At 32.6% G+C, this 25,211-nt stretch overlaps 1 protein-coding gene across 11 annotated transcripts in view; it reads left to right on the top strand.

Annotated features, from left to right (window-relative positions):
• PHF14 (PHD finger protein 14) overlaps window positions 1-25,211 on the top strand; it is a 232,999-nt gene that overhangs the window by 104,379 nt on the left and 103,409 nt on the right. For 9 of the 11 annotated variants that reach the window (XR_013356837.1, XR_013356839.1, XR_013356838.1 and 6 more), the window contains exons 15-16: window positions 1,301-1,351; window positions 1,474-1,595. Coding sequence is in view for 6 of the 11 variants with exons in the window: in XM_077856746.1 (XP_077712872.1) it covers window positions 1,301-1,351; window positions 1,474-1,595 (173 nt within the window). In the remaining 5 variants the exon portion in view is untranslated. Of the gene's footprint in view, window positions 1-1,300; window positions 1,352-1,473; window positions 1,596-3,528; window positions 3,612-25,211 lie in introns of all 11 variants that reach the window. The other 2 variants (XR_013356841.1, XR_013356840.1) reach the window with 1 other exon arrangement.

The following is a 25,211-nucleotide window of genomic DNA, read 5'->3' as shown; positions in this document are numbered from 1 at the left end:
CCTGGGTGGTGCAGCGGTTTGGTGCCTGCCTTTGGCCCAGGGCAAGATCCTGGAGACCCGGGATCGAATCCCATGTCGGGCTCTGGGTGCATGGAGCCTGCTTCTCCCTCTGCCTGTGTCTCTGCCTCTCTCTCTCTCTGTGACTATAATAAATAAATAAAAAAAATTAAAAAAAAATAAAGTCTTTTCCTAGATAAAGTCTTTCTTCTTCTAACTTCATAATTTAATTAGAACATACTGATTAGCGGTACAAATATAAATGAATACAAAGTTTATAAATTTGCTTCTTTTGAATGACTAATTTAGTCAGCTGTTGGTTATATCTTGGAGCAGATTAAACAGTATGCAATTAGCCATGGTGTTAAATAACAAGGGACTCAATATTATGAAGAATTGAAATGGACAGTAATTTAGGAAAACAGCTTGTAATGGACATCAGTTTTGTTCACAATTATTTGGTACCTATTCTAATTTGGGAATGTTCCTTGATCTTAAGGGTCAGACAAACAAATTTGTGGGAATGGTGCCTCCTTTATCTTTCAGCCTCTAAAGAACTGGTCTGCGTAGGAGGATTATAAATTTATAGAGGCTGTGCAATGTGGGTGAAAATTTTTAACATATTGGATACAAATAATATTGTAGTTTTCTTTTAACATTTAGATGTCATCTTTCTAATGATAAATGTGTTCTGAAATATAGGATGTAGAATTTCAACTAAATAAATTTAAAGTAAGTCACTTATTATACCATGTGTTAGTTAGGTTTTTATTTTTTCTTACTTTTTCTTCTTCTTCTTTTTTTAGTTAGTTTTATTTAATCTTGGATTTGGGGGAATCTGAGATCTTTTATTCCCACTTTTTGATGGCAGTTAAAAGTTGGTTGTTTATGTTATACAAACATGTATGTACTCTACACAAACATTGGAAATAATAGTAATATGAGTCCAGGTTTAGCATTTCGGCTATAGAAGTCATAGAAGTTAAAATTTAAATGCTCTGGATAAATCATAATTGTGTGACATGTGTGAAGTGTTGAAAAATCATTTCAGCTGATTTTGGAGAACTTACTTTTCCTATCAGATAGTTGTGTAATTTAAAAGTAAAACACTTGTACATTTAATTTGTCATGTTTTATCTCTTATGACATAAACTGTAACAAAGTGCACTAGAGCGATACAGTATTAATTAGAAATACTACTTTTTCAAGTGCTTAACTTAAAACAGTAACATTTAACAGAAAATATTTATTTTTATTATTAATTAAACATTAGATATTTTTGTGGAATTTTTTTTTTTCTTAGAGAACCAGAGGACGAAAGCGAAGCTTCATTCCTGAGGAAGAAAAACATGAGGTTGGAATAAGTTAAGCATTTTTTACAGTCTAAACTTTGAGAAACTTTCTTGCTTAAATTTTCTTTTTTCCTCATATCTTGGTTTTGTTTTATGTTTTGTTTTGTTTTCCCTTGTATGGCAGGAAAGAATTCCTAGAGAGAGAAGGCAAAGGCAGTCTGTGTTACAAAAGAAGCCTAAGGCTGAAGATTTGCGAACTGAATGTGCAACTTGCAAGGGAACTGGAGACAATGAAAATCTTGTCAGGTAAATTGGTTGCTGAGACTTTGTCTTTAGGGGATTGAGGTTCCATCTTCATCATTTTCTCATCACAGATATAATGGGGAAAAAATCACAGTATAGGACCTTTCTTAAAATCTTATTTAGTGGAAATAGTAGTTCAGAAACAGATTTCATCCACTTATTAACTTGCCACACATGGTTATTCTCTGGCTTTAGGTGTAATTAAGAATGAAGTCTGGATTTTGAACACAAGAAACAATTTTCTCTTGACAATAGCAGTTAGCAATGCTCTGTGTTTATAGGCCACAAAAATAATTTCATCTAAACACTTCGTACTAAAGATTATTATTTCATTTCATAAACAATAAAATTCCTAAGTTGTTACATATTATAAAAGTTGAAGTTTATTAGTAATAATGATACAGATTCTTTTTTATTGACAAGAGCTTCATTAGTACTTCCTTACCATTTATCAAAACGAATGTGTTAAATGCTTCTCTCATGAAATAAAGAAAGGTGAAAAGATGGCCTAGTTAGATTTTGTTTTTTGTTTTGTTTTCTTCTTTGTTTCTTTGTTTTGCTTTGGTACTTTTTTAAAGAATCAGACATAATGCTAATCAGGAATCTCAGCTGATGTTGCACAGTGACTATTCCTGAGGGTCCAGAGACTGCTAATTTTAGCCTTTTGCTTCTTGCTGAGATAAAGAAATTACTCAAAGCCCTGGGTGAGATGGAGGAGTGGGTGGAGTGGTGAGCAAAAGATCTAATTTAAAAGTAGTATCATTCTTTCAAAGGACAGTGGCACAAAGAGCCTTCTAGCATGTTAAGGAAGCCATTTCTGATTTCTTTCAAGAATTATCTTTTGATAAAGCCCTGTGAAATTAACTGAGGGCACAGAAATTAAATGTTTCAAAAAGAATGAGTTGTTAAAACATACGTTAGCACTGTTAAATGATTTTAAATATTTGCTTCCAAAATGATGTCATTTATTTGCCATTAAAAATCTAATTTGTTTGTTTTAATTCATCAAATAAAGGCATGCAGTTTTAAATTTTATGTGTTTTTTTTTATACTATCATTAAAGAAAATGAGAAAATAAAAATTCCAGTGAAGAAATACAAGTGCTTCCACAGAGTTAGGAAGGTCTATCATGTTTGGTCAGTGTTCTCCGAAGTAGTACATAGTAATGAGAGCTATCCTGTAGATGAAACTCATTTAAATTTAGGGTAGAGTAGTTTTTGTATCAGAAGGTACACATGAATAATTCTGACCATAATACAATTTTCTTTACGTAAAAAAAAAAAAAAAAAAGAAATCCCAAGCATAAGTATAACATGATGGAGTGCATAAAACAATAAAAATAAATAAAAGAAAAACACCATAAAACAGTCTTATATAATGAACAAAAATTCAATCTAAAGGAAATCCCCTTGGGGTTGAGGGATGCATCTTGGGATCTGATCAATTTGAAACAGTAGTTAAAAACTAGAGAGCTGGTTCTCTTTTTAATTATGTGAAAATTATGTAAATAATTTTAATTATATGAAATAATATATAATTAGATTATATTTTTTAATTTTATATATATATGTCCTCATATATTTTTTCAAGATCCTAAGCTGATTTATGACATTTTTGCTGTAGCACCTATAAATTTATTTATTTTATTTCCTTGGTCATGTATTTGGAAGAACGTAGGACATAAATTCATTTTTATTTTAAAAACCACTTTATAACAAGAGTATATCAACACATCATATTTTAGTTATCATAAAAAAGTAGGTATAATCTTTTTTTGATTCTTGATGAGATTTTAAAAATAGTATTAGCCTTTCCTATCATTTATTTAATTAATTGTTATAAAATTTCCATTCCTAATTGCATTATTATAACATGCCAGTGTCTGGGATTTTGTGGAAAGTTCTTCTGGAAGGTAAAGATATTTTTGTTACTCTAGAAATGATGAATATACAAAGTCTTCCTTGATTTTGCCTTGATAAGAAGATAACATCACAGATTTTCTGCAAAGGTTTTAAAGAGGTAATGAAGAGGGAATTAAATGTTTTATAATATTATATATTAATGTTTTTGAGGATAAAATAAGCTGGATATAAAGCAATGACATAAAATGTTTTATAGTTATAATGTGATTCTTCTGTTATAAAACAAAACAAAACAACATATTCAGTTTTAGCACTATTGCTCTTGGGTTAAAGAGAACTTTTTTTTTTTTTTAATGTAGAATTTCATGTGTTTTAAAAGGTAATCTTATAAGCTAATATTTGCCATTTTCCCTAACATGTCTTTAATTTTGTAATTGGCACCATTATTATTTGCAAATCACCCCCCAATCTATGCTTTTATGATTAAGTTGCATCTTAAATATTATGTACACATGCTATTTTTTAACTTTAATTTTAAGACATTTTAAATTAGACTTTACTTTTCCTAAAGATATATTTCAGTGCTTAGTCAGTGATATATTATGCTTACTATGTATGTCTATTAGGTTCTCATAAAATTAAACTTCTTGGGTGGTAATTTAATTAATAATATTTTACTGAATATACTATATTTTCTCAGGTTCTTTTGAACTAGTGTACGTGATTCACTAGAACCTGCTGTTTAGCAGCTTTGATTTTGAAACCACACTTCTCTATGTAATTCAGGCTATATACAAAAAAAATCCTTCTTAATTATTTTCCTGGCTTTTTCAGTTACCTGTATACGTGTATATGTGAATTTACATGTATAATCTTTTCATATCATTGGGAAATTGAGTTCAGTTGATCCATTAACTGTAATATTAAGTTCTAGCTGTTATTTTTGGTTTGCCTCTAAGTTTTTCTCAGGTCTTTGGCAAGTAATTTAGCGTTTCTGTGTCTCAGTTTTTCCCTCTATTGTACATGATCAAAATTATACTCTGTTCTATTAGGGACTTAAATGAGTAACTACTGAGTGATAAATATTTTCCATATAGAGTGGTAGGGTAGTGGTATAGTTTAGTAATACAAAGGATACATATATGTGGGCTCCAAAATAAGGGTTCCAGTTGGTAAATATATTTCCATAATAATACATGCTTATTTTTGCTTTCCAGAGAATGTGCATGCCTTGTTTTTGTTGAATTTGTTGAAACATGTCAAAATGATTTGACTCAGCTATTTCCACTAGACTTGGGAATTTGAAAATGATCAAGGTCCTAAAGAGAAAGATGGTTTACAGTATCTTACACATTTTTAAAAAATAGTGCCTCCTTTTTGCTATCTGCATTTAAAATTTAATTAAAAATTACATGGGAAATTCCCAATTAAAAATGTGTATTTCTTAGTGCTAAAGGTCACATTGAAGCTCTGTTTTGGAATTATGAAGTCTTTTTAGGTATTTATCTTTTTGTGATGGATGTTCTTGTTGAGGTAGTAATGGCCTATGTAGTGATACATTTATTGGTTTTTGTTTCCACAGTTCCTGGAACAATTAATACTCAGTAAATGCTTGGTAAATGAATGACTACTTCATATAAGTAATGACTGATCATTCTTTGCTGAATTAATTTAAAAAAATATGTTATAATTTATTCCTAGAACAAATTGGTCATTAAATACAAGTATTTGATGAAGTTGTTTAAAAGGCTTAATAAAGGAAAATTGCTTTTATGTCACTAAAAATACAAGATGAATACAACTAAGGAAATAGGAACTACAGATCTCAGATTAGTTAGTTGATATATCAGTGTAATAAACAGAAATGAAGTGATCCCTCTCCTTGATCAAATTTGATCTGCAAAAGATATATTTTTAGATGTTGGTGCATCTTTAAGTCTCTATCAAACTGTCAGATTAGGAATGAGACCAAACTTTTAGACCTCAAATTTTAGCTTAACCCTGTAAACTCAGTGACACATTTTATTACTTAATGGAAGATAGGAGAGAGAAAAAAAGGTTTTGTAAAGCTAAAAACCCTAGAATCCATCAATCATCTTAAATAGTATCTTTAATTTTATTTTGTATTGTGGCCACTACTCAGAAGCATTGAGTGTAGGATATTATCCTATGAAGCTATTTCACTTTTTTATCTAGGTCCACGTATTAAATGCTTACTATATTCTCCTCATTTGAGTAAATGGCAAATTACTTAGATACTGAACCATTTTGGTTATAAGATTAGGATGTTTGTTTGGTCTCAGCAATATTAGCATTTTTATTTATTTCATATTTTAAACATCTGGCTTCTGAGTGCTTCCCTCCTAACTAACTTTGTATCATAAGTGGTTAAGAACACCAGCAAAAATTCATGTTTATCAGATTTTTTATTCAAATATTAATCTCTGGGATCCCTGGGTGGCGCAGCGGTTTAGCGCCTGCCTTTGGCCCAGGGCGTGATCCTGGAGACCCGGGATCGAGTCCCACGTCGGGCTCCCGGTGCATGGAGCCTGCTTCTCCCTCTGCCTATGTCTCTGCCTCTCTCTCTCTCTCACTGTGTGGCTATCATAAATAAATAAAATAAAATAAAATAAATCAAATATTAATCTCTTTGATTACTCAGATTTTTTAAAAATTATTTTGTTCTGACATGTATGGAGGCTTATTAGATTACCTGTGTTGTGGTTGAGGGGTTGTTTTCTTGCAGAGATTTTATTAGACTAAAGAGTAAAGCTGGGCAGCCCGGGCAGCTCATCAGTTTAATGCCACCGTTAGCCCAGGGTGTGATCCTGGAGACTCGGGATCAAGTCCCACATCAGGCTCCCTGCATGGAGCCTGCTTCTCCCTCTGCCTGTGTCTCTGCCTCTCTCTTTCTCTGTGTCTCTCATGAATAAATAAATAAAATCTTTAAAAAAAAAAAGTAAAGCTATGATTAGTTTATTTGTTACTATGCTCATAGAACATCAGGTCACTAAAAATGAATTGCTTTAAATTACTTTTAAAAAATGAAAGGGTGCCTGGTTTGCCCAGTGGGTTGAGCACCTGACTCTTGGTGTCAGCTTAGGTCATGATTCGTGGGATTGAGCCACAATCCCACGATTGTGTTGTGGGATTGTTGTGTTGGCTCCTCGCTCAGCAGAGTCTGCTTGAATTCTCTCTCCCACCCCTTATGCTCCTCCACACCCCATCCCCCGCATACACACACTCTCTCTAAAATAAATAAATAAATGTTTAAAAAATACTTAAAAAAATGAAGCCTAGTGTTATTTTTTAAGAGCAGTTAAAATTGCAATTGGTAGATTTCTTAAATAGAATGACTTATTTTATTTTGATTACACACTTGTTAGTTTACTGTTTCTTGTGCAGTTTATCACACAGTAATCATTCTTAATGATAAAATTTACATACTGATGTAGGAATATCATGATTGTAAGTGATGGTGTTTGGATTATTTGGATAATTTTAAATTAAAACCTAGAAACAACTACAAGTTTTAAAATGATTTGTGTCTTCTAATAAATTTCAAATATATGAAAAACAGATATTCCCCTGTACAAAGACATTTCTGGACAAACTTCTGTTTTTACTCTTTGCCTCTACAAGCAATTTCAAGGATAAGTTTTAGGTTTTTGTTTTACTTTGATTTGTCTTGCATTCCTGAGTCAGTGGTTCGTTAGTACCATACAGTTACTTTATTCTAAAAGACTACTTCCAAAGCTTGGATTTCAATTATTTCTTTCAGTTATGTGTGGTAAAATATATCCTCTCGTGTCTCCCTGACAGCCTTTGTGATATACCTCTTCCTTCAAGTTTGGCTGCTTCTCTCTCTGGTATATGTTTAACTTGGCTTTTCTCTCTTGAAATTATAACCATCTTGAAGGTAATAGTCTCTGTTTCACTTAACCTCATATAGCTTTGTGTTCTCATTCCAGTTAATGGCTTACACACTTTGTAGGAAGTTGCCTCAAGGAATCATTGCTAACATAGTAAATCTTACTAATTTTTATGTTAGATTTAATATAAAAAAACAAAGAGCAACATATCAAGATTTCTCAGAAGACATATGGACTTCCTGTAACTCAGAGCCTGAAGAATTATGCTGCTCAACTCCTTTAATGGGGTTCACAGCCAAAGGGAAGAAAATTCTGGGATTCTATCCAAACTGAAGAAGCCTTAGAAATATTTGAAAATGTAAACAAAGGAACATAATTATGACCTCTGAAATTTTATTTTCTTTGATTTTTAACTGTCCTTTAAAATTTTTATTTATTATTTTAATAATGGTTATGGAAACGGTTGCTGTTCAAGGAAATTCTGATATGTTTAGTGAAAATAATACCATCTAATACTTTAGCAAAATTAAAATTCAGTAAAATTAAGAACACCTATCTCTGCCACATTCTGGAGTGTTAAACGTAATTATGTTCCTGTTATGAGAAATATTCATAAACTTCCATTTTGTTTAGCACACAGTTGATTTTTAATCTTTTGATATCTTTAAAAAAAGATACTACTTTATGAGGTCATCTTTAGTTTTGAGAGCTTAATTTATTCTTGAAAACTTGGTTGTTTAATTGTTTTAACCTTTAAAAAGCTGCTTAATTGGGTAAGCCTAATGCTGGACATAAAACTATAAGAATGACAATATTTAATATATGAAAAATGCTAGAATGTATGAAGAAATAAGTACGATTATTGGTTAACAAAGATATTTTTCTTTCCCTGATTATTAAAGATAAGTAGGAAAAAAGGAGCATATATGTTACAATTTAAATATCCTTGATGATATATTTTTAAAAGTAGATGTTTTGATGAAATACAATCTTAGTAATTTGGATGTAGATGACGGAAAATTAAAAGTAAAAAAATGACTATTCCTAAATAGAAAATCATTTTTGTTTCAAGTTTTTAAAATCTAGGCTATGTTAACTACATAGACAAAAAACAATTCAATGTTCCTAAAGTTGTAAATTCTAAAGTAATAATGCAATGATGAAACAAGCTTAAACAGCTTCGTGGAAACATTTCCATTTATTAAAATTTATTAAAAAGTATCATGTCCAATAACTCTGTTTGCTTGAGTTTAGGATATATGGGAAGTAGTTTCAGAATTGCCAACCAAAACAACTACAAAAGGTATAGCTACTAAGCTCACTAGTATATGTGTGTGTTGTGGGGGACATAAGTTACATACAATGAAATGCATAAATGTTAGTGGATAAATTGATGGTTTTTCACAAAAGCATGCACTCATGTAACCCCCATTTCTAATAATAGCTGGAACATTGTCATCACTTCCAAGAATTTGTGGCCTTTCCCAGTCATTCTTCTCAAAGGCGCCCATTTTTCTATTTTTTTTTTAACCATATGTTAGTTTTGCCTCTGGTAGAATTTCATATAAATGATATGTTTAGTTTTTATTTGATGTCAGCTATTTCAAGGAGTATGTGAGGGATTCCTACTGTAGTTTTAATTTGCATTAGTCTGATATATATATAATATATAACACATTGTCATGCACTCCCAGGCTATTTGGATTCTCTGAGAACTAATTCTTTTGCCCATTTTTTATTTTAAAGATTGGGTTTTATGTTTAGTATTGAGTTTTAGAAATTTTAAAATATATTTTGAATATAAGTCCTTTTATAAATATTTTTCAAACATATTCTCCTTATTCATGACTTGCTTATTCATTTCCTTAATGGTATCATTTAAACAGCAGAAGTTACTGAGTAGAAATTACTAATTTTGCTGAAGTCCAATTAAAATTAAACACCCTTTTCTTTTATGATTATTGCTTTTGTTTCCTATCTAAGAATCCTTTGCTAAATCCAGGTAACAAAGATTATTACCTTCATTTTCTCCTAGAAGCTTTATGACTCTAATATTGAGATATATGATCAATCTGAAATTAATTTTTGTTTAGAGTCACAGGTAGAGTTAAGGAAGGTTTATTTATTATCTCATGTGGGTTTCCAGTTTCCCAGCACCATCTATTGAGGATGCTTGTCTTCCTATATTAAGTTGTTTTGGTATCACTGTTAAAAATCAGTTGGCTTTTTAAATGTGAGTCCTTTTGAAACTATATTCTGTTCCATTAAGCTATCTATTTATTCCTATGCCAGTATCAATTGCCTTGATTACTGAAGCCTTATAGTAAGTTCTTTTGTGCTTCTAGTTCCTTTGCATTTTCATATAAATGTTAGAAATACTTGTCCATTTCCATTAAAAAAAAAAAGAAGAAGAAGACTGGACATAATACCATAAAAGGCACAGGCAGTAACAAAACCACAAAAATAGATAAGTTGAACTTCATGTAATTTTTTTTAAAGATTTTTATTTATTTATTCATGAGAAACAGAGAGAGAGAACACGGCAGAGACAGGCAGAAGGAGAAGCAGGCTCCATGCAGGGAGCCCGATGTGGGACTCCATCCTGGTACTGCAGGATCACGCCCTGGGCCAAAGGCAGGCACTCAACTGCTGAGCCACCCAGGCTTCTCTGAACTTCATTTAAAATTAAACTTTTATGTATCAAAGGACAGTCTCAACAGAGTGAAAAGGTAGCCCCCAAAAATGTGAGAAAATATTTGCAAATCATGTATCTGATAAGAGATTGGTAATCAAAAATACATAAAGAACCACGACTCATCAGCAAAACAAAAAAGGTAATTAAAAACTAGCAAAGGACTGGAGTAGACATTTTGCCAGTGAAGATATACAACAGCTAACAAACACATGAAAAGATCCTCAGCATCACTCATCATTAGAGAAATTCAAATGAAAACCACAAGATACCATGTCAGACCATTAGAATGGATATTTTAAAACAGAAAATAACAAGTGTGGTGATGATGTGGTGAAATTGGATCCATTGTGCACTGTTGATCAGACTATAAAATGGTGCATCTACTGAGAAAAACAGTAAGCAATTCCTCAACAAATTAAAAACAGAATTGCCATATGATCCAGCAGTTCCAGTTCTGAGCATATATCCAAAAAAATTGAAGGCAAGGACTTAAGATATTGTACATCCATGTTCATAGCAACATTAGAGGCAATAGCCAAAAGGTGGAAACAACCGAAATGTCCATTTATGGATGAATGGATAAACAAAATAGGGCATATACATATAATGGAATATTATTATTCAGCCTTAAAAGTAAGGAAATTCTGACATACAATATGGATGAACCTTGAAGACCTTACGTTCAATATCTGATTCCACGTAATATGAGTTATTTAGAGTAGTCAAATTCATAGAGACAGAAAGTAGAATATTGGTTTCCAGGGATAGGGTGACTGGAAAGTTACTCTTTGATGGGCACAGAGTTTCATATGGGGAAAATGAAAAGTTGCAGAGATGGATGGTGGTAATGGTTGCAGAGCAATATAAAAGTGCTTCATACCGGGGCTCCCGGATGGTTCAGTTGGTTAAATGTCCCAACTCTTGATTTGGCTCAGGTCATGATCTCAAGGTTGTGAGATGAGTGTGGGGCTCAGCTGTGGGCATGAAACATGCTTAGGATTCTCTCTCCCTCTGCCTCTGCCCTTCCTCTCTCCCTCTCTCTCAAAAAAAATTAAAAAAAAAAAAGTCTACATAATGCCTTAGAACTGTGCACCTAAAAAATGCTTAAAATGATAATGTTATGTATACTTAACTACAGTTTTTTAAAGACCAAAACAGAAAGCCTACTGCAATTATGATTAATTTTGTGTTGAATATGTGGATGAATTTGGAGGAGCATTAAAATTTCAAGAGTATTGTCTTTTTTTAATTTTTTAAGATTTTATTTATTTGAGAGAGAAAGTGTACAAGCAGGAGGAAGGGCAAAGGGAGAGGGAGAAGGAGACTCTGCTGAGTGCGGAGGTGAACATGGGGCTCTATCCCAGGATCCTGAGAATATGACCTAAGCTGGAGTCAGATGCTCAACCAACTGAGCCACCAGGCACCCTTTGTCTTTTTTAAAAATTATTTTTTTAGTTTAGTTTTAAATTTTGATTTCAGTATAGTTAACATACAGTGTTATATTATTTCAGATGTACAATATAGTGACTCAACAATTCTATACATTACTCAGTGCTTATCATGATAAATATACTCTTTAATCTCCATCACCTATAACCCCTTCCCACTCACCTCACCTCTGGTAACCATCAATTTGTTCTCTATAGTTAAGAGTGTGTTTCTTGGTTTGTCTCTCCTCTTTTTCTTTGTTCATTTGTTTTATTTCCTAAATCCCACATATGAGGAAAATCATATGGTATTTGTCTTTCCCTGGCTGGCTTATTTTGCTTAGCATTATACTCTAGCCCCATCCATGTTGTTGCAAATGGCAAGATTTCATTCTTTTTTTATACCTAAATAATATTCCATTATATGCATAATATATAATTATATAATATATAATATTAGATTATATAATTATATTATTCATATATACCAATTATATAAATATATATTCTATGTTATAAAATATATAGTATATAAAAGTAAAATAATATATATAAATGTATGTAAATAATAATATATAAAATAAAATGAATTATAAAATATGTATATTAATTATATAATAAATATATTATTATCAATATATATCTCATCTTTACCCATTCATTTAATGATTGACACAGGCTGCTTCCATTATTTGGCTATGATAAGTAATACTGCAATAAACATCAAAGTGCATGTATCCCATTGAATTAGTGTCTTTGTATTTTTGGGTAAATACACAGTAGTACAATTACTGGATAGTAGAGTAGTTCTATTTTTCAGTTTTTGAGGAACCTCCATACTGTTTTCCACAGTGGCTGCGCCAGTTGTGTTCCCAGCAACAGTGCTATAGAGTTCTCCTTTCTCCACATGCTTGCTAACATCTGTCATTTCCTGTGTTGTTGATGTTAGCCATTCTGACAGATGTGAGGTGATATGTAGTTTTGATTTGCATTTCCCTTGTGATAAGTGATTTTGAGCATTTTTATGTGTCTGTTGGCCATCTGTATGTGTTCATTAGAGAAATGTCTCTTCATATCTTCTGTTCATTTCTCATTGGATTATTTGTTTTTTGGGTGTAACAGGATTGTGTTCTGATCCTTGAACTTGATCTATCTCTACATTTATTCACATTTTCAGATATCCTATATATTTTTTTCTCATCAATGTCTTTGTACTTTTCAGTATAAAAGTCTTGCATGTCTTTTATTAAATGTATTTCTATGCATTTAGTGTTTTTTGATGTTATTGTATAAGAGATTTTTAAATACAATTTTTAAAAACTGTTTATCCAAGCATGGCGAGCTGCCAGGTATTGAGGTGTTCAGTTAGGACAATTAAAATTATTTATTTATTCCAGTAGTATAAACAAGATACCAAATAGGAAAAGTTGCTGGCTCCTCCAATACTCCATTTTCTCCACTGAATAGTACTAGATAAAGGTCAAATTAATCAGTACAGACATGGAGGGGAGTGGGGCATTAATGTCACTGCTGAGGGAGTCCTGAACAAAAAGCTTTTGCTGTTTTATGGACCCAGGCACTGGGAATAGGTCCAGAAAGCAGAAAATAATTGAGTCAGTAAAGTCTTTAAGACCACTTAATAAGGAGATTTGGCAGAGGTGCATGAGCTCTTACTTCAGTGTTTGATTCTACCTCCTCCTTCCTCCACATCAGGAGGCTTCAAAAATTACACCAATCTTGCAGTTCTGGGATAAGCCCCCTCCAGGTCGTGAGGTATTGCCTCATATATATGTTTTTGGATTTCATTTGGTAATATTGCTAAAATTTGTTATTGAAATCAAGTAAAATTTGATCATGGTTTTGGCTCTCTATTGATGAAAGTACTGTTCTTGTAAAAAAAAAAAAGTACTGTTCTTGTTAATTTCTTGTAGTCTTTATCAGGTTTTGTTCTCAGGGTATACTGGATTTCTAAAAGGCACTAGAAAGTATTCCTGTCTCATCTGTGTTTGCTTACAATTGATATTTCTTCACTATTTTTTTTTTTTAATTTCCCAATGAAACCATCTGGGCCACGGTTTTCTTTCTTGGATGGTTTTTGATAATTCAGTTTTTAATATAAATATAGACTGAACTTTTTAATTTTGTTTTGTGTCAGTTTTGATAAGATGGGTTTTCCAAGGAATTTATTAATTTTTTCTCTGTTGTCAGTTACTTATTTTCTTTAGTCGTACTCATCTTTTTTTTTAAAGAACAGTTAAAATTTAAAGTACATCTTACATACAAAAGAGTATTAACTTACATGTCCAGTTTAAAGAAAAATAATCTGTTCATGACACAAAAATAGAACAGGCAGCTATTTACTGATCACATAGACTAAGAAACTGAACATTATTCAAACCTTTGAAACTCTTCAGTCCCCCTCCTGGTCACACCTTCCTGCCTCTGCATACACTTATCTTTGGATATGCACTATTTGCTTGTGACTTTTCTACTACTTGTAATATTTTGGATCACATTCTCTTCTAAGACAAAGTCAGTATTTACTTCTTCCACGTATCCTTCTTGACTTACCTGATCCCGCAGTGATCTTTTTCTTGCCTTGGTTGCCCTTGGGACCCATATAAAATCCTACATCATGCTGTCATCCTCTTGTTTGAAAATTGTCTCTGAATTATTTTTACTTTTTCAATTAGATAAGGGCAGGGTCTTAGCCTTCCATTTATTTGTGATAGTTCTTAAAGTCTAATATAATATACTATGGCACAGGCAACTAATTCAGAATAAATACTTCTTGATTTGCTGATGCATTGTTAAGTCTGTACACTTTTATCACTTTATTTATTTCATTTTCTTAGTTATTACTTTTAAATATTTTATTATTTGAGAACAACAGCGAGAGAGCCCCTGCTTGCATGAGCACAAGCAGGGGAAGGGGGACAGAGGGAGGAGCAGGCTCCCTGCTGAGCGGGGATTATAACCTGAGCCAAAGGCATATGCTTAACTGATTAAACCACCCAGGCACCCCCACTTTTGTAACTTTATACAATTGAAATAGTTTATAATCTCTCTGAGGGCAGGGACATTTCTTTAAATAGATCCTGCTTGTTTTATTTTTAAATGTTATAAACATTTTTAATTATCAAAAACAAAAATAGTATATACATGTTGTAAAGAAACAAGAAGGTAAATAATAGTTTTTTGATTGATTACTTCACTGAGAGATCTCGGCTACTTCATACTTGTCATTTGCCAGTTCTTTCTTTTTAGGCAAGTCAGTTCATCTCTGTGTACCTCTGTTTTCTTATTTCAGTAGAAGAATTTAGGCTGTGTCATCTCTGCTATTCATAGATTATGTGACACTCTAAATTCCTAACTCCATGCTACTTTTTTGTTTACATTCCCTCTTAAGCTGTCCTGGCAACATTCAGTAGCATCTCTTTTGAGGCTACTCTGTAACTACATAGAATATGATTATTTTTCTTGATTAAGTCTCAAAAAAAAAAAAAGGTTTCTTAGATCCATTTTCGTGTTGCTGTGTTTCTCATTTAGCTAAAGAGGAGTGGAAAGTAAGTTAATTCACAACACCTTCTTCTGTTGATAAATAGCATATACTAATTTTTATTTTTTTAAGATTTATTTATTTTAGAGAGAGAGAACACAAGGTGGGAGAAGGAGCAGAGAGAGATGTAGAGAGAGAATGTCAAGCCAAATCCCTGCTGAATGTGGACCCTGACATGGGACTCAATTCCATGACCCTGAGATCATGACCTGAACCAAAATCAAGGGTTAGACGCTCAACTGACTGAGCTATGCAGGCACCTGAATACTTCCTTTCTTTTTAAAAAATAAATATACTGAGGTCCAGTGTTCATGCCATAAGATTCAGCATTATAAATGTAGAACATAATGATTTTTAATAAATTTGTAAAGTGGTTTGCCATCGCTGCAATCTAGTTTTATAGTATTTTTATCACCTCAAAAAGTGCTATGCCTATTTACTGTTAAATCTAGCTTCCACCCTCTTTAAATGTTCTATTGTCACTGGTTCCGCATAGCCTATTCCTTTCCTGACCTTTTTTCATTTTTTTTTTTAAGATTTTATTTATTTATTCATGAGAGACGAGAGAGAGAGAGAGAGAGAGAGAGAGAGAGAGGCAGAGATACAGGCAGAGGGAGAAGCAGGCTCCATGCAGGGAGCCTGACCTGGGACTCGATCCCAGGTCTCCAGGATCAGGCCCTAGGCTGAAAGTGGCGCTAAACTGCTAAGCCACCCAGGCTGCCCCTTTATTCATTTTCATATTACTATTATACATGTTTCTGGTTACAGATTTTTTTCAAAAACATTTTTAATATACTGAAGGCAACAAAGATTATTAAAAAAAAAAGATTTTATTTATTTGAGAGAGAGAGCATAAGCAGGAATGACAGAGGGAGAGGGAGAGGAAGAAGCAGGCTCCTGCTGAGCAGGGAGGCAGCCTTGGGATTCAATCCCAGGACTCCAGGATCATGACCTGAACTGAAGGTGATGCTGATCATGACCTGAACTGAAGGTGAACAGATGCTTAACTAACTGACCCACCCAGGTGCCCAACAAAGATTCTTTTTTGATCCAAACTTTAGTCAGATTCCTGAACTTCCTCCTAGATTCATCTGTGTACTTCATTGTAAATACGGTTTTGTCAAGAACCCTGCTAAGTCAGGTGGTTTTTTAAAATTTATTTTTCACAGTTTTTATTTTTGTGCATTTTTATTTGTAATGTTTCTCTCAGACAAATAGTTTTTACCCCACAGCTAATCTTACTTTTTGCTAACCTCCAGGTATTGCCCTGAGTTTCTGGCCTCCAAAATATCTTAGTGCTATTCCTATTTTAATGCTATGTTGCTTAGCTTTTGCTGCTCTTTTTTTTTTTTTTTTTTTTTTTTAAGATTTCTTTATTATTTGAGACAAAGGGTGCAAACAGGGGAAGGGGCAGAGGGAGAAAATCCCAAGCAGAGTGCAGAGCTCAAGGTATGGCTTGATCCCATGACCCTAAGATCATGACCTAAGCCAAAATCAAGAGTTGGTTGCCCAACACAAGGAGCCACCTAGGCACCCCATTTTTAGTTTTTTTTTTTTTTTTTTGAAGTATAATTAACATGTAGTGTTATGTTAGTTTCAGGTATGCAATCTAATGATTTAACAATTCTATAAATTACTCAGAGTTTATCATGGTAAGTGTACTGTTAATTTTTTTTATCTATGTCACTTATCTTCCCACCCACTTCCCCTCTGGCAACCATCAGTTCTCTATAGTTAAGAGTCTGCTTTCGTGTTTTCTCTTTTTTTCCTTTGTTTATCAATTGTTTTGTTTCTTAAATTCCATGTATGAGTGAAATCATATGGTATTTATCTGACTTATTTCACTTACCACAGTACCCTCTAGGTCCATCCATGTTGTTGAAAATGGCAAGATCTCATTCCTTTTTATGACTAATATTCATTCATTCATATTCATACACACATGCACCACATCTTTACCCATTCATCTGTCAATACACAATTTACTTGGCTTGCTTCCATAGCTTGTCCACTGTAAATAATGCTGCAGTAAAAGTAGGGGTGCATATATCTTTTCAAATTGCTGTTTTTGTTTTCTTTGGGTAAATACCCAGTAGTGGAATTACTGTATTATACAGTAATTCTGTTTTTAATTTTTTGTGGAACCTCCATATTGTTTTCTACAGTGTTTGCACCAATTTGCATTCCCACCAATGCTGCATCAGGGTTCCTTTTTCTCCACATCCTTGCCAGCACTTATTATTTCTTGTCTTTTTTATTTTAGCTATTTTGACTAGTGTGAGATGATATTTAATGGTTTTGATTTGCATTTCCCTGATGATGTGTGATGTTCAGCATCTTTTCATGTGTTTGTTGGCTGTTTGTATGTCTTCTTTGGAAAAAATGGTCCTCTTCCCATTTTTTTATGAGATTGTTTAGTTCTTTGGTGTTAAGTTGTATAAGTTCTTTATATATTTTAGATATTTACCCTTTTTCTGATATATTATTTGCAAATATCTTCTCCTAGCCCAGAGTTTACTTTATGCTTTTGCTGATGGTTTCCTTCCCTGTACAAAAGCTTTTTATTTTGGTGCACTCCTAATAGTTTAATTTTGTTTTTGTTTCTCTTCCCTGAGGAGACACATCTAGAAAAATGTTGCTAAGGCTGATGTAAAAGAAATTGCTGCCTGTGTTTTCTTCTAGGAATTTTATGGTCTCGGGTATCACATGTAGGTCTTTAATCCACTTTGAATTTATTTTTGTGCATAGTGTAAGGAAATGGTTCATTGTTTTTTTGTTTGTTTGTTTTTTGTATACAGTTGTCCCATTGTCCCAGCACCATTTGTTGAAAAGACTCTTTTTTCCATTTTAATCCTTACCTCCTGTAGTTTAATTGACTAGTTAGACTTGGGTTTATATCTGGATTCTATTTTGTTTCATTGATCTATGTGTCCCATTTTTTGAGCAGTACCATACTGTTTTGATTACTACACCTCTTGAATATAACTTGTTCTTTGGAATTGTGATACTTCAGCTTTGTTTTTCTTTTTTAGGATTGCTTTGGCTCATTTTGGTTCTTTTGTGGTTCCATAGTTCCATACAAATTTTAGGATTGTTTGTTCTAGTTCTATGAAAAATATTTTTGGCATTTTGATAGTGTTTCCATTAAATCTGTAGATTGCTTTGGGTAGATTGCTTATGGACATTTTAAACAGTATTGGTTCTTCTAATCCATGGGCATGGAATATCTCTATTTGTGTTGTCTTCAATTTCTTTCATCAAGGTTTTATAGTTTTCAGAGTATACCTCCTTGGTTAAGTTTATTCCTATATATTTTATTATTTTTGGTCAATTGTAAATGGGATTGTTTTCTTAATTTCTTTTTCTGCTAATTCATTATTAGTGTAAAGAAAAGTAACTGATAATTATTTGTTATTGCAAAGATATGGAATTGATATATTAATTAATATTTTATGCTGAAATTATTAATGAGTCCTGGTAGTTTTTTGGGAGAGTTTTTAGGGTTTTCTATATATGGGATTATATCATTTGCAAATAGTGAAAGTTTACTTCTTCCTTACAAATTTGGATACCTTTTATTTCTTTTACTTGTTTGATTCTTGTGGCTGGGACTTTCCAGTACCATGTTGAAGAAGTGGCGAGAGCGGGCATTCTTGTTCCAGCAGTTGGAGGAAAAGCTGTTTTTCACCTTGAGTATGATGTTAGCTGTGGGTTTTTCATATTATGGCCTTTATTATTCTGAGGTATCTTCCTCTAAACCTACTTTGTTGAGAGTTTTTATCAAGAATGGATGTTGTACTTTGTGAAATGCCTTTTCTGCATCTGGTGGGATGATCACATGTTTTTTTATCCTTTCTCTTGTTAATGTGATGTATCACATTGATTTGCAAATATTGAACCACCCTTTTATACCTGAGATAAATTCTACTTTATCTGATGATTGATTTTTTTAATATGTTGTTGGATTCCATTTGGTAATATTTTGTTGAGGATTTCTGTATCTATGTTTATCAGACATATTGGTGTGTAGTTTTCTTTTTTGTTGTCTTTATCTGGTTTTGGAATCAGGGTAACACAGGCCTCTTAGAGTGAGTTTAGAAGCTTTCTTTTTTTTTTTTTTTTTTTGGAATAGTTTGAGAAGAATAGGTATTACCTCTTTAAATGTTTGCTAGAATTCACCTGTGAAGCCCTCTGATCCTGGAATTTTGCTTGCTGGGAGGTGTTTTGTTTTGTTTTGTTTTAATTACTGATTCAGTTTCATTGCTAGTAATCAGTCTGTTCAAAATTTCTATTCCTAATTCAGTTTTGGAAGGTTATGTTTCTAGAAATTTATCCATTTCATCTAGGTTATTGAATTTGTAAGTTATATAATTTTTAATAATATTCCCTTATAATCCTCTGTATTTCTGTGGTGTGGGTTTTACTTTTCTTTCATTTCTGATTTTATTTATTTGAATCTTCCTTCTTGCCCCCACCCCCTTTTTTTAATGAGTCTGGCTAAATTTACCATTTTGTTATCTTTCCAAAGAACTAACTTCTGTTTTCATTGATCTGTTATACTGATTTTTTTAGTCTTTCATTTATTTCAGCTCTAATCTTTTAGTTCCTTCCTTCTACTTGTTTTGGGCTTTGTTCTTTTTCTAGCTCTCTTAAATGTAAGGTTAGAGTGTTTATCCTGCTAAGTCAGTTCAACCAAAGCCCCCCACCCTTGATATCTGATCAGGTTCCTCATCCTCCAGTACCCCCAGCCAGATGTCTGATCACCTGGGCTATCTTCAGCAACAGTCCTGTTTGGTTGGTTGAGCTAGAATCTCCCCTTATCTTTAATGTTGTTGCCTCTTAGTAATTTTTCATCCACTGACTCCCACCCTGCTCCTTGGCCTTACATTCTCACTTGCCCATGATGTATTCAGAGTTGAGCTGCATCTCTCTCCCACTGTAAAATCCTATTGCAGTGATCACACTATCTATTGTGATGGTCCTAAATAACTTATACCTTACCATCTTTAATGAGTGTGATAGAATTTTTTTTTTTTAGAAAAGATATATAAAAATGAATCTTGAAAGGTGAAGATATTATCCCATTTTAGTCCTTCAACTTGATATTTTTTAACATTGGATATTTTAAAAAGAAGCCTACTAGATTTACATGAAGAGCCAAATTTTATTAACTTTTGACATTTTTCTACATTTTGGGAGACAGTATTATGTAACAAATGATTAGTTTGAGGATTTATAACCACTCTGCTGGGTTTGAAGCCTGTTTTGTTTTTGTTAACTCTGTCCTTATCTTTCCTGTGGCTTAGTTTCCTTATCTAGAAAATTGAAATACTTAATAGTACCAACCCCTCAGGCTATTGGAAGATTAAATGTGATAAATGCTAGTATAGGGGTTGGCTCAGTTGTTAGAGTTGTAAATGCTATATATGCAAACAACTGTAATAAAACACATAATATGTACCAGGTACCATATACATTTAATCATTTCATCCTTATCCTGTGAGCTAAGGAGTATTATTATCCCAATTGAATTGATGAGGAAACTAAGCCATAGGGAACTTAAGTTTCCAAAAGTTGCAAAGCTTAGAAAGCTTAGAAAGTAATGGAGCTGATATTCAGATTCAGGAAGTCTGTCTAGAGTCTGTGCTGTGAATCCTATATAGTCTCAGTATAATTTACGTTTCAGCTCCCTGGTTGGATAACATATCATTGATAAATGAATTTGTTGCAGGCTAAATGATAGCAGTACTTTCAAGATGATTTGATGTTGTGTTTATAGTTTTCATGATATTCTCTGCGACTTCAGTCCTATAATCTTTATTCTTCTAACCATGCTATTAGAGTTTCTTTGATATTGAAAAGATTTATTGAAATGTACTTTTTCCTTTTTAACTTTAGGTGTTACTGAATTGCTCTTTATTTATATTTTATATTGAATGACGATCATAGCACTAATAATGGATCTGACTATTGAAGATGTTTATCTCTGGGATATATGTTTTTAAGTAAATATACTTTATCCTTTTGGGGAGGCAAGATTATATTTTTTTCAGATAATTTTAAGAAATATTAATATCTAAAAGGTATATCAGTATATGTTTACATAATATTTATGTTGTATATATACATATAAAATGTATTAAATACCTTTAATACCAGATATATTAATTGAAGTTTCTGTTTGTGAAAATATGAGATGCCATCTATATTTTTACTTTTGATCATTAGTAATTTTAATTGTGTTCATCTATTTACTAAATGCTTTTGAAGTCCCTCTGTCTTATCTTAAAGAACAGCATACATCATTGTCCTAATTGTAGATTAAAGAAATTTCTGAATATGCCAGGACAATGATGTGAAATTTTAGAGAGGTGTGAGTATTTATATTAACCACTAGTTGTTCAAAAAAAAGGAAAAAAAAGAAAATCACAAACATAGTATATTTGCATGTTGTGAATTATATTTGTAGAACAGATATATGTCACATATAGTCAGCCTCTTGATTATAATCTGAGGATGTGTTGTTCAGAGAGGAGAGGTCATGTAAATGAATGGAATAATACAAGATAATAGACAAAGATTACAGTCCTTTGAAATTTAGTAAGCTTAGCTAATAAGATATTACGATTTTAGAATCTTCAAAAAATAAATGTTAATTTGTTCATTAACTGAGAATTTGATTCATTCATTCATATGCATGAAGACTTAAATCTCAGAAATACAAAACCTCAGAATTACATAACCGTGGGAAATCTTGCTCAGATACAAAAGTGTGTGTGTGTGTGTGTGTCTGTGCATGTATATTTTAGTTAACACTGTGGTATCTGAACAGAAATGATTTTACATTTCTGTTTTATGATTAAGGATTGAGAAGAGAAGCTATCAGATTTTTTCTCCTCATTTCATCTTATTCATACATTCTAGATATAGTACGCATCATTAGTAGTATAACTTTAATATTCAAATTAATATTGTTGACATATATGAAGAGACTGTTAATAAGGAAAATGAGGGTGATAATTTTTCTACTTATTAAAGGAAGAAATCTCTTCTTTCTTTCTTTCTTTTTTTTTTATTTTTTGGCAGTGGTAGTGCATTGAATTTTTAATAGACTCAAAAAGTGAGTCTCACTTGAAAACTTAATTAAGTAACCAGCCAGGAAAAAATGGTAAGGAGGGCATCGAACTAAAATTGAGAGGTTAAAATATTAAGTAAGGCTTTGCCAGCAAGAGCCAGTATAACTTCTTTGGAAACTAGTTATCTCATTCATAAAACCAACAGCATCCTAGATTGACTTGAGAATCTTCTTTAATTTTCATTCTAGGATTTTATAATAGTATAGCAATGAAAAAAAGTCAGAAATGAAAGTTATTATTTAGGTGTATGGAATTACAAAAAGTTTATAGCATAAAACATTCACCAACAGTACTATTTTAATTGTATTATAAGCTCATGATATTTTTGTTTTTTCCATAATATTTTTCTAATTTTAAATTGGGTTATACATTTTATGGATTATAGCCTACCAAAATATGTGATTTAATTATAAGGTGGTCACTTTATATTTTTTTACTAATTGAGACATAAGTTTGTGAGGAATGGTTTATAGTAGAAAATGTTTTCCTTTTAACCTGAAACAGTTTTGTCTTCTTTTTAATTCTCTAAAACAAAATATAAGTTGAGCTTTTAAATTGGCTTAAGTATATTTGTACATAAAAATGACATGTTGGGCAGCCCCGGTGGCGCAGCGGGTTAGCGCCACCTGCAGCTCAGGGTGTGATCCTGGAGATGGAGGATGGAGTCCCACGTTGGGCTCCCTGCATGGAGCCTGCTTCTCCCTCTGCCTATTTCTCTGCCTCTCTCTGTCTCTCATGAATAAATAAATACAATCTTTAAAAAAAAAAGACATGTTATCTAAGTAAGTACTTATCGCAGGTTTCATATTTACTCTTCCTTTGTATCTCCTAATTGTTTTATGTGTATGATATATAGTTTCTTTTCATTTTAAGATTTTTTTCTCTTAATTCTTAATTCATTTTAATCCTTTTTGTGAAACAGTTTCAAGGAGCAATTATACTTATCTTCAACTAGCATGATTTTAGATTATCAATTTCTGAATTAGCTCTTCCTGTTATAATGCACTTAGTAGAATTTAAAGCTAAATATAGTATTCCTTTATATAGCAAGCTCCCATTTCGAAGGAGTTTCCTCTAATTCTGGTTTCCCTTTCTAGAATGATCTCAGATATTATTAAGAAAATACATAATCAAGAATTAAGTTGACATTGTGAGATGACTTTCACCACTGCACATAAAACAGCATAGTTATTCTAAATCTCCGTATCACTTTCAGCCAGATAACCACTAAAATCACTGCAGTGTGCTTTCCTGAAAATGCCATAATCCTTCAAATGCCACATTAAACCAAGAGAGAAAACCATCAGTAGTGCCTGCACAGTTACGTAGAAGGATGAGCCATGAACCAAGTGAAAAGATGTTCTGGAAGAACAGTAACCTTTCCCTTGATGTGTGCATTTCCCATTACATTTTTGACACAAAATGTTGCAAAATGATTTAATGGTGGCATTTTGTTTTGCTGACTCCTTTTTTTTCATTAAAAAAGAAACCAAAGTTAGGATAGAAATGTAGGGGAAGGGTGACCAAGCACTGAATTCTATTATAGAAGTCTCTTTTCAAAATACATAAAAAGATATTTTAGGAGCATGGCTTTTCCTCCTTTATGTTGTATGTAAACTGTGATATACAAATCAGTTATATCTGTAGAAGGATGGCTTGTTTATTCTTTAAAGTTAATCCCTTTCTCCATTGTGCACTTACTCTTTTTTCATCCTAGTAACCCTTGATCATCAGTGGCCTGTCACTAAATCAGGAAAACTTTGTTAGTAAATGCGTATGTCTCACTTATTACATGTAACCAGAATATGTCCTTATTATTATCACTTTGTATGTATATTACTAGAGCTGCTTATGTATGAATAGACTCTGGTCTAAAACATCAGTGCCTGTCTGGGAGTCTGGGTGATTTAGTTGGTTAAACATCTGACTGTTCGTCTCTACTAGGGTCATGAATAGACTAGACTATTAGTCTATTCATGAATAGAACTCTGGTCTAAAAGTATGAATAGACTCTGGTCTAAAGTATGAATATAGTCTGGTCTAAAACATCAGTGCCTGTCTGGGAGTCTGGGTGATTAAGTTGGTTAAACATCTGACTGTTCGTCTCTGCTAGGGTCATGTTCTCAGTGTCGGTCGGTCTACACCAGCACCACTTCTGGCTCCACACTAATTTGGAGTCTGCTTGAGATTCTCTCTCCCTTCCTTTCTGGTCCTACCCCCAGCTGCGCATGCTCTGACTCTCTCTAAAATAAATAAATATACAATAATAAAAATAAAAGATCAATGTCTTTTAACTTTGAGAGGGCACGCTTCTAGTGGGAATTAAGTTACAAAGTTGTCCTACATAAAACTAGTACAAAGCTTATTTGCATCTATGAAAACATGCCAAGAACGAGAAAGTAATTTAGCAATATACAGTTTGTAAGACTTTTGCAGCATTGGATTTTCAGTTTTAGTGTTGATATGGAGTGCTCGGGTATGGGTTCAGTCACAAAATTATTAAAAAAAAAACAACTTGAGAATGTAGTTGATACATGCACATTTCTTAGTATCTCATGTTTTAAAAAATATGCATCAAATAGTGTTCTAACTAAACATTACTTTGATTCTCCTTACCCCCAGGATTATAGGAATATTTATAAAATGTGCAGTATCAATTAAAGGAGTGCAAATTTAATGTGAAATTACTCAGTATGCTGTCTGCTGTTTCCTTTTACCCAACTGGGTAACTATTTCAGTAGATTTCATTGATCTCTCTGAGCTAAGCGTAGATTAGATGTAGTTTCCTAACAAATGTTAACTCTGCTGCTTTTTCTTCCAAAGGTTTCAAAATAGTAGAGTTAACATTGAGTTCAACAATTCTTTATCTTCATTTTATTTTATTTAATTTTTTGCCAATAACAGCAGTATCTAGATCAAAAGAACTAATCAGGAAAGTATGCAGGATGGATATGTATCCCCATGCTTTTAACTAAAAGTGATTGAAGGCCTTTGTTAGTGTTAAATTTCAGGTATGTCCTGCTGAACAAGGACCTTTCTTTCTCTTCCTCCCTCTTCTCTCCTTTTCC

The sequence above is a fragment of the Canis aureus genome, chromosome 18 (genome assembly GCF_053574225.1).
Source record: "Canis aureus isolate CA01 chromosome 18, VMU_Caureus_v.1.0, whole genome shotgun sequence".
Classification (NCBI taxonomy): Eukaryota; Metazoa; Chordata; class Mammalia; order Carnivora; family Canidae; genus Canis; species Canis aureus.
This window is presented reverse-complemented; position numbering and strand designations above follow the sequence as displayed.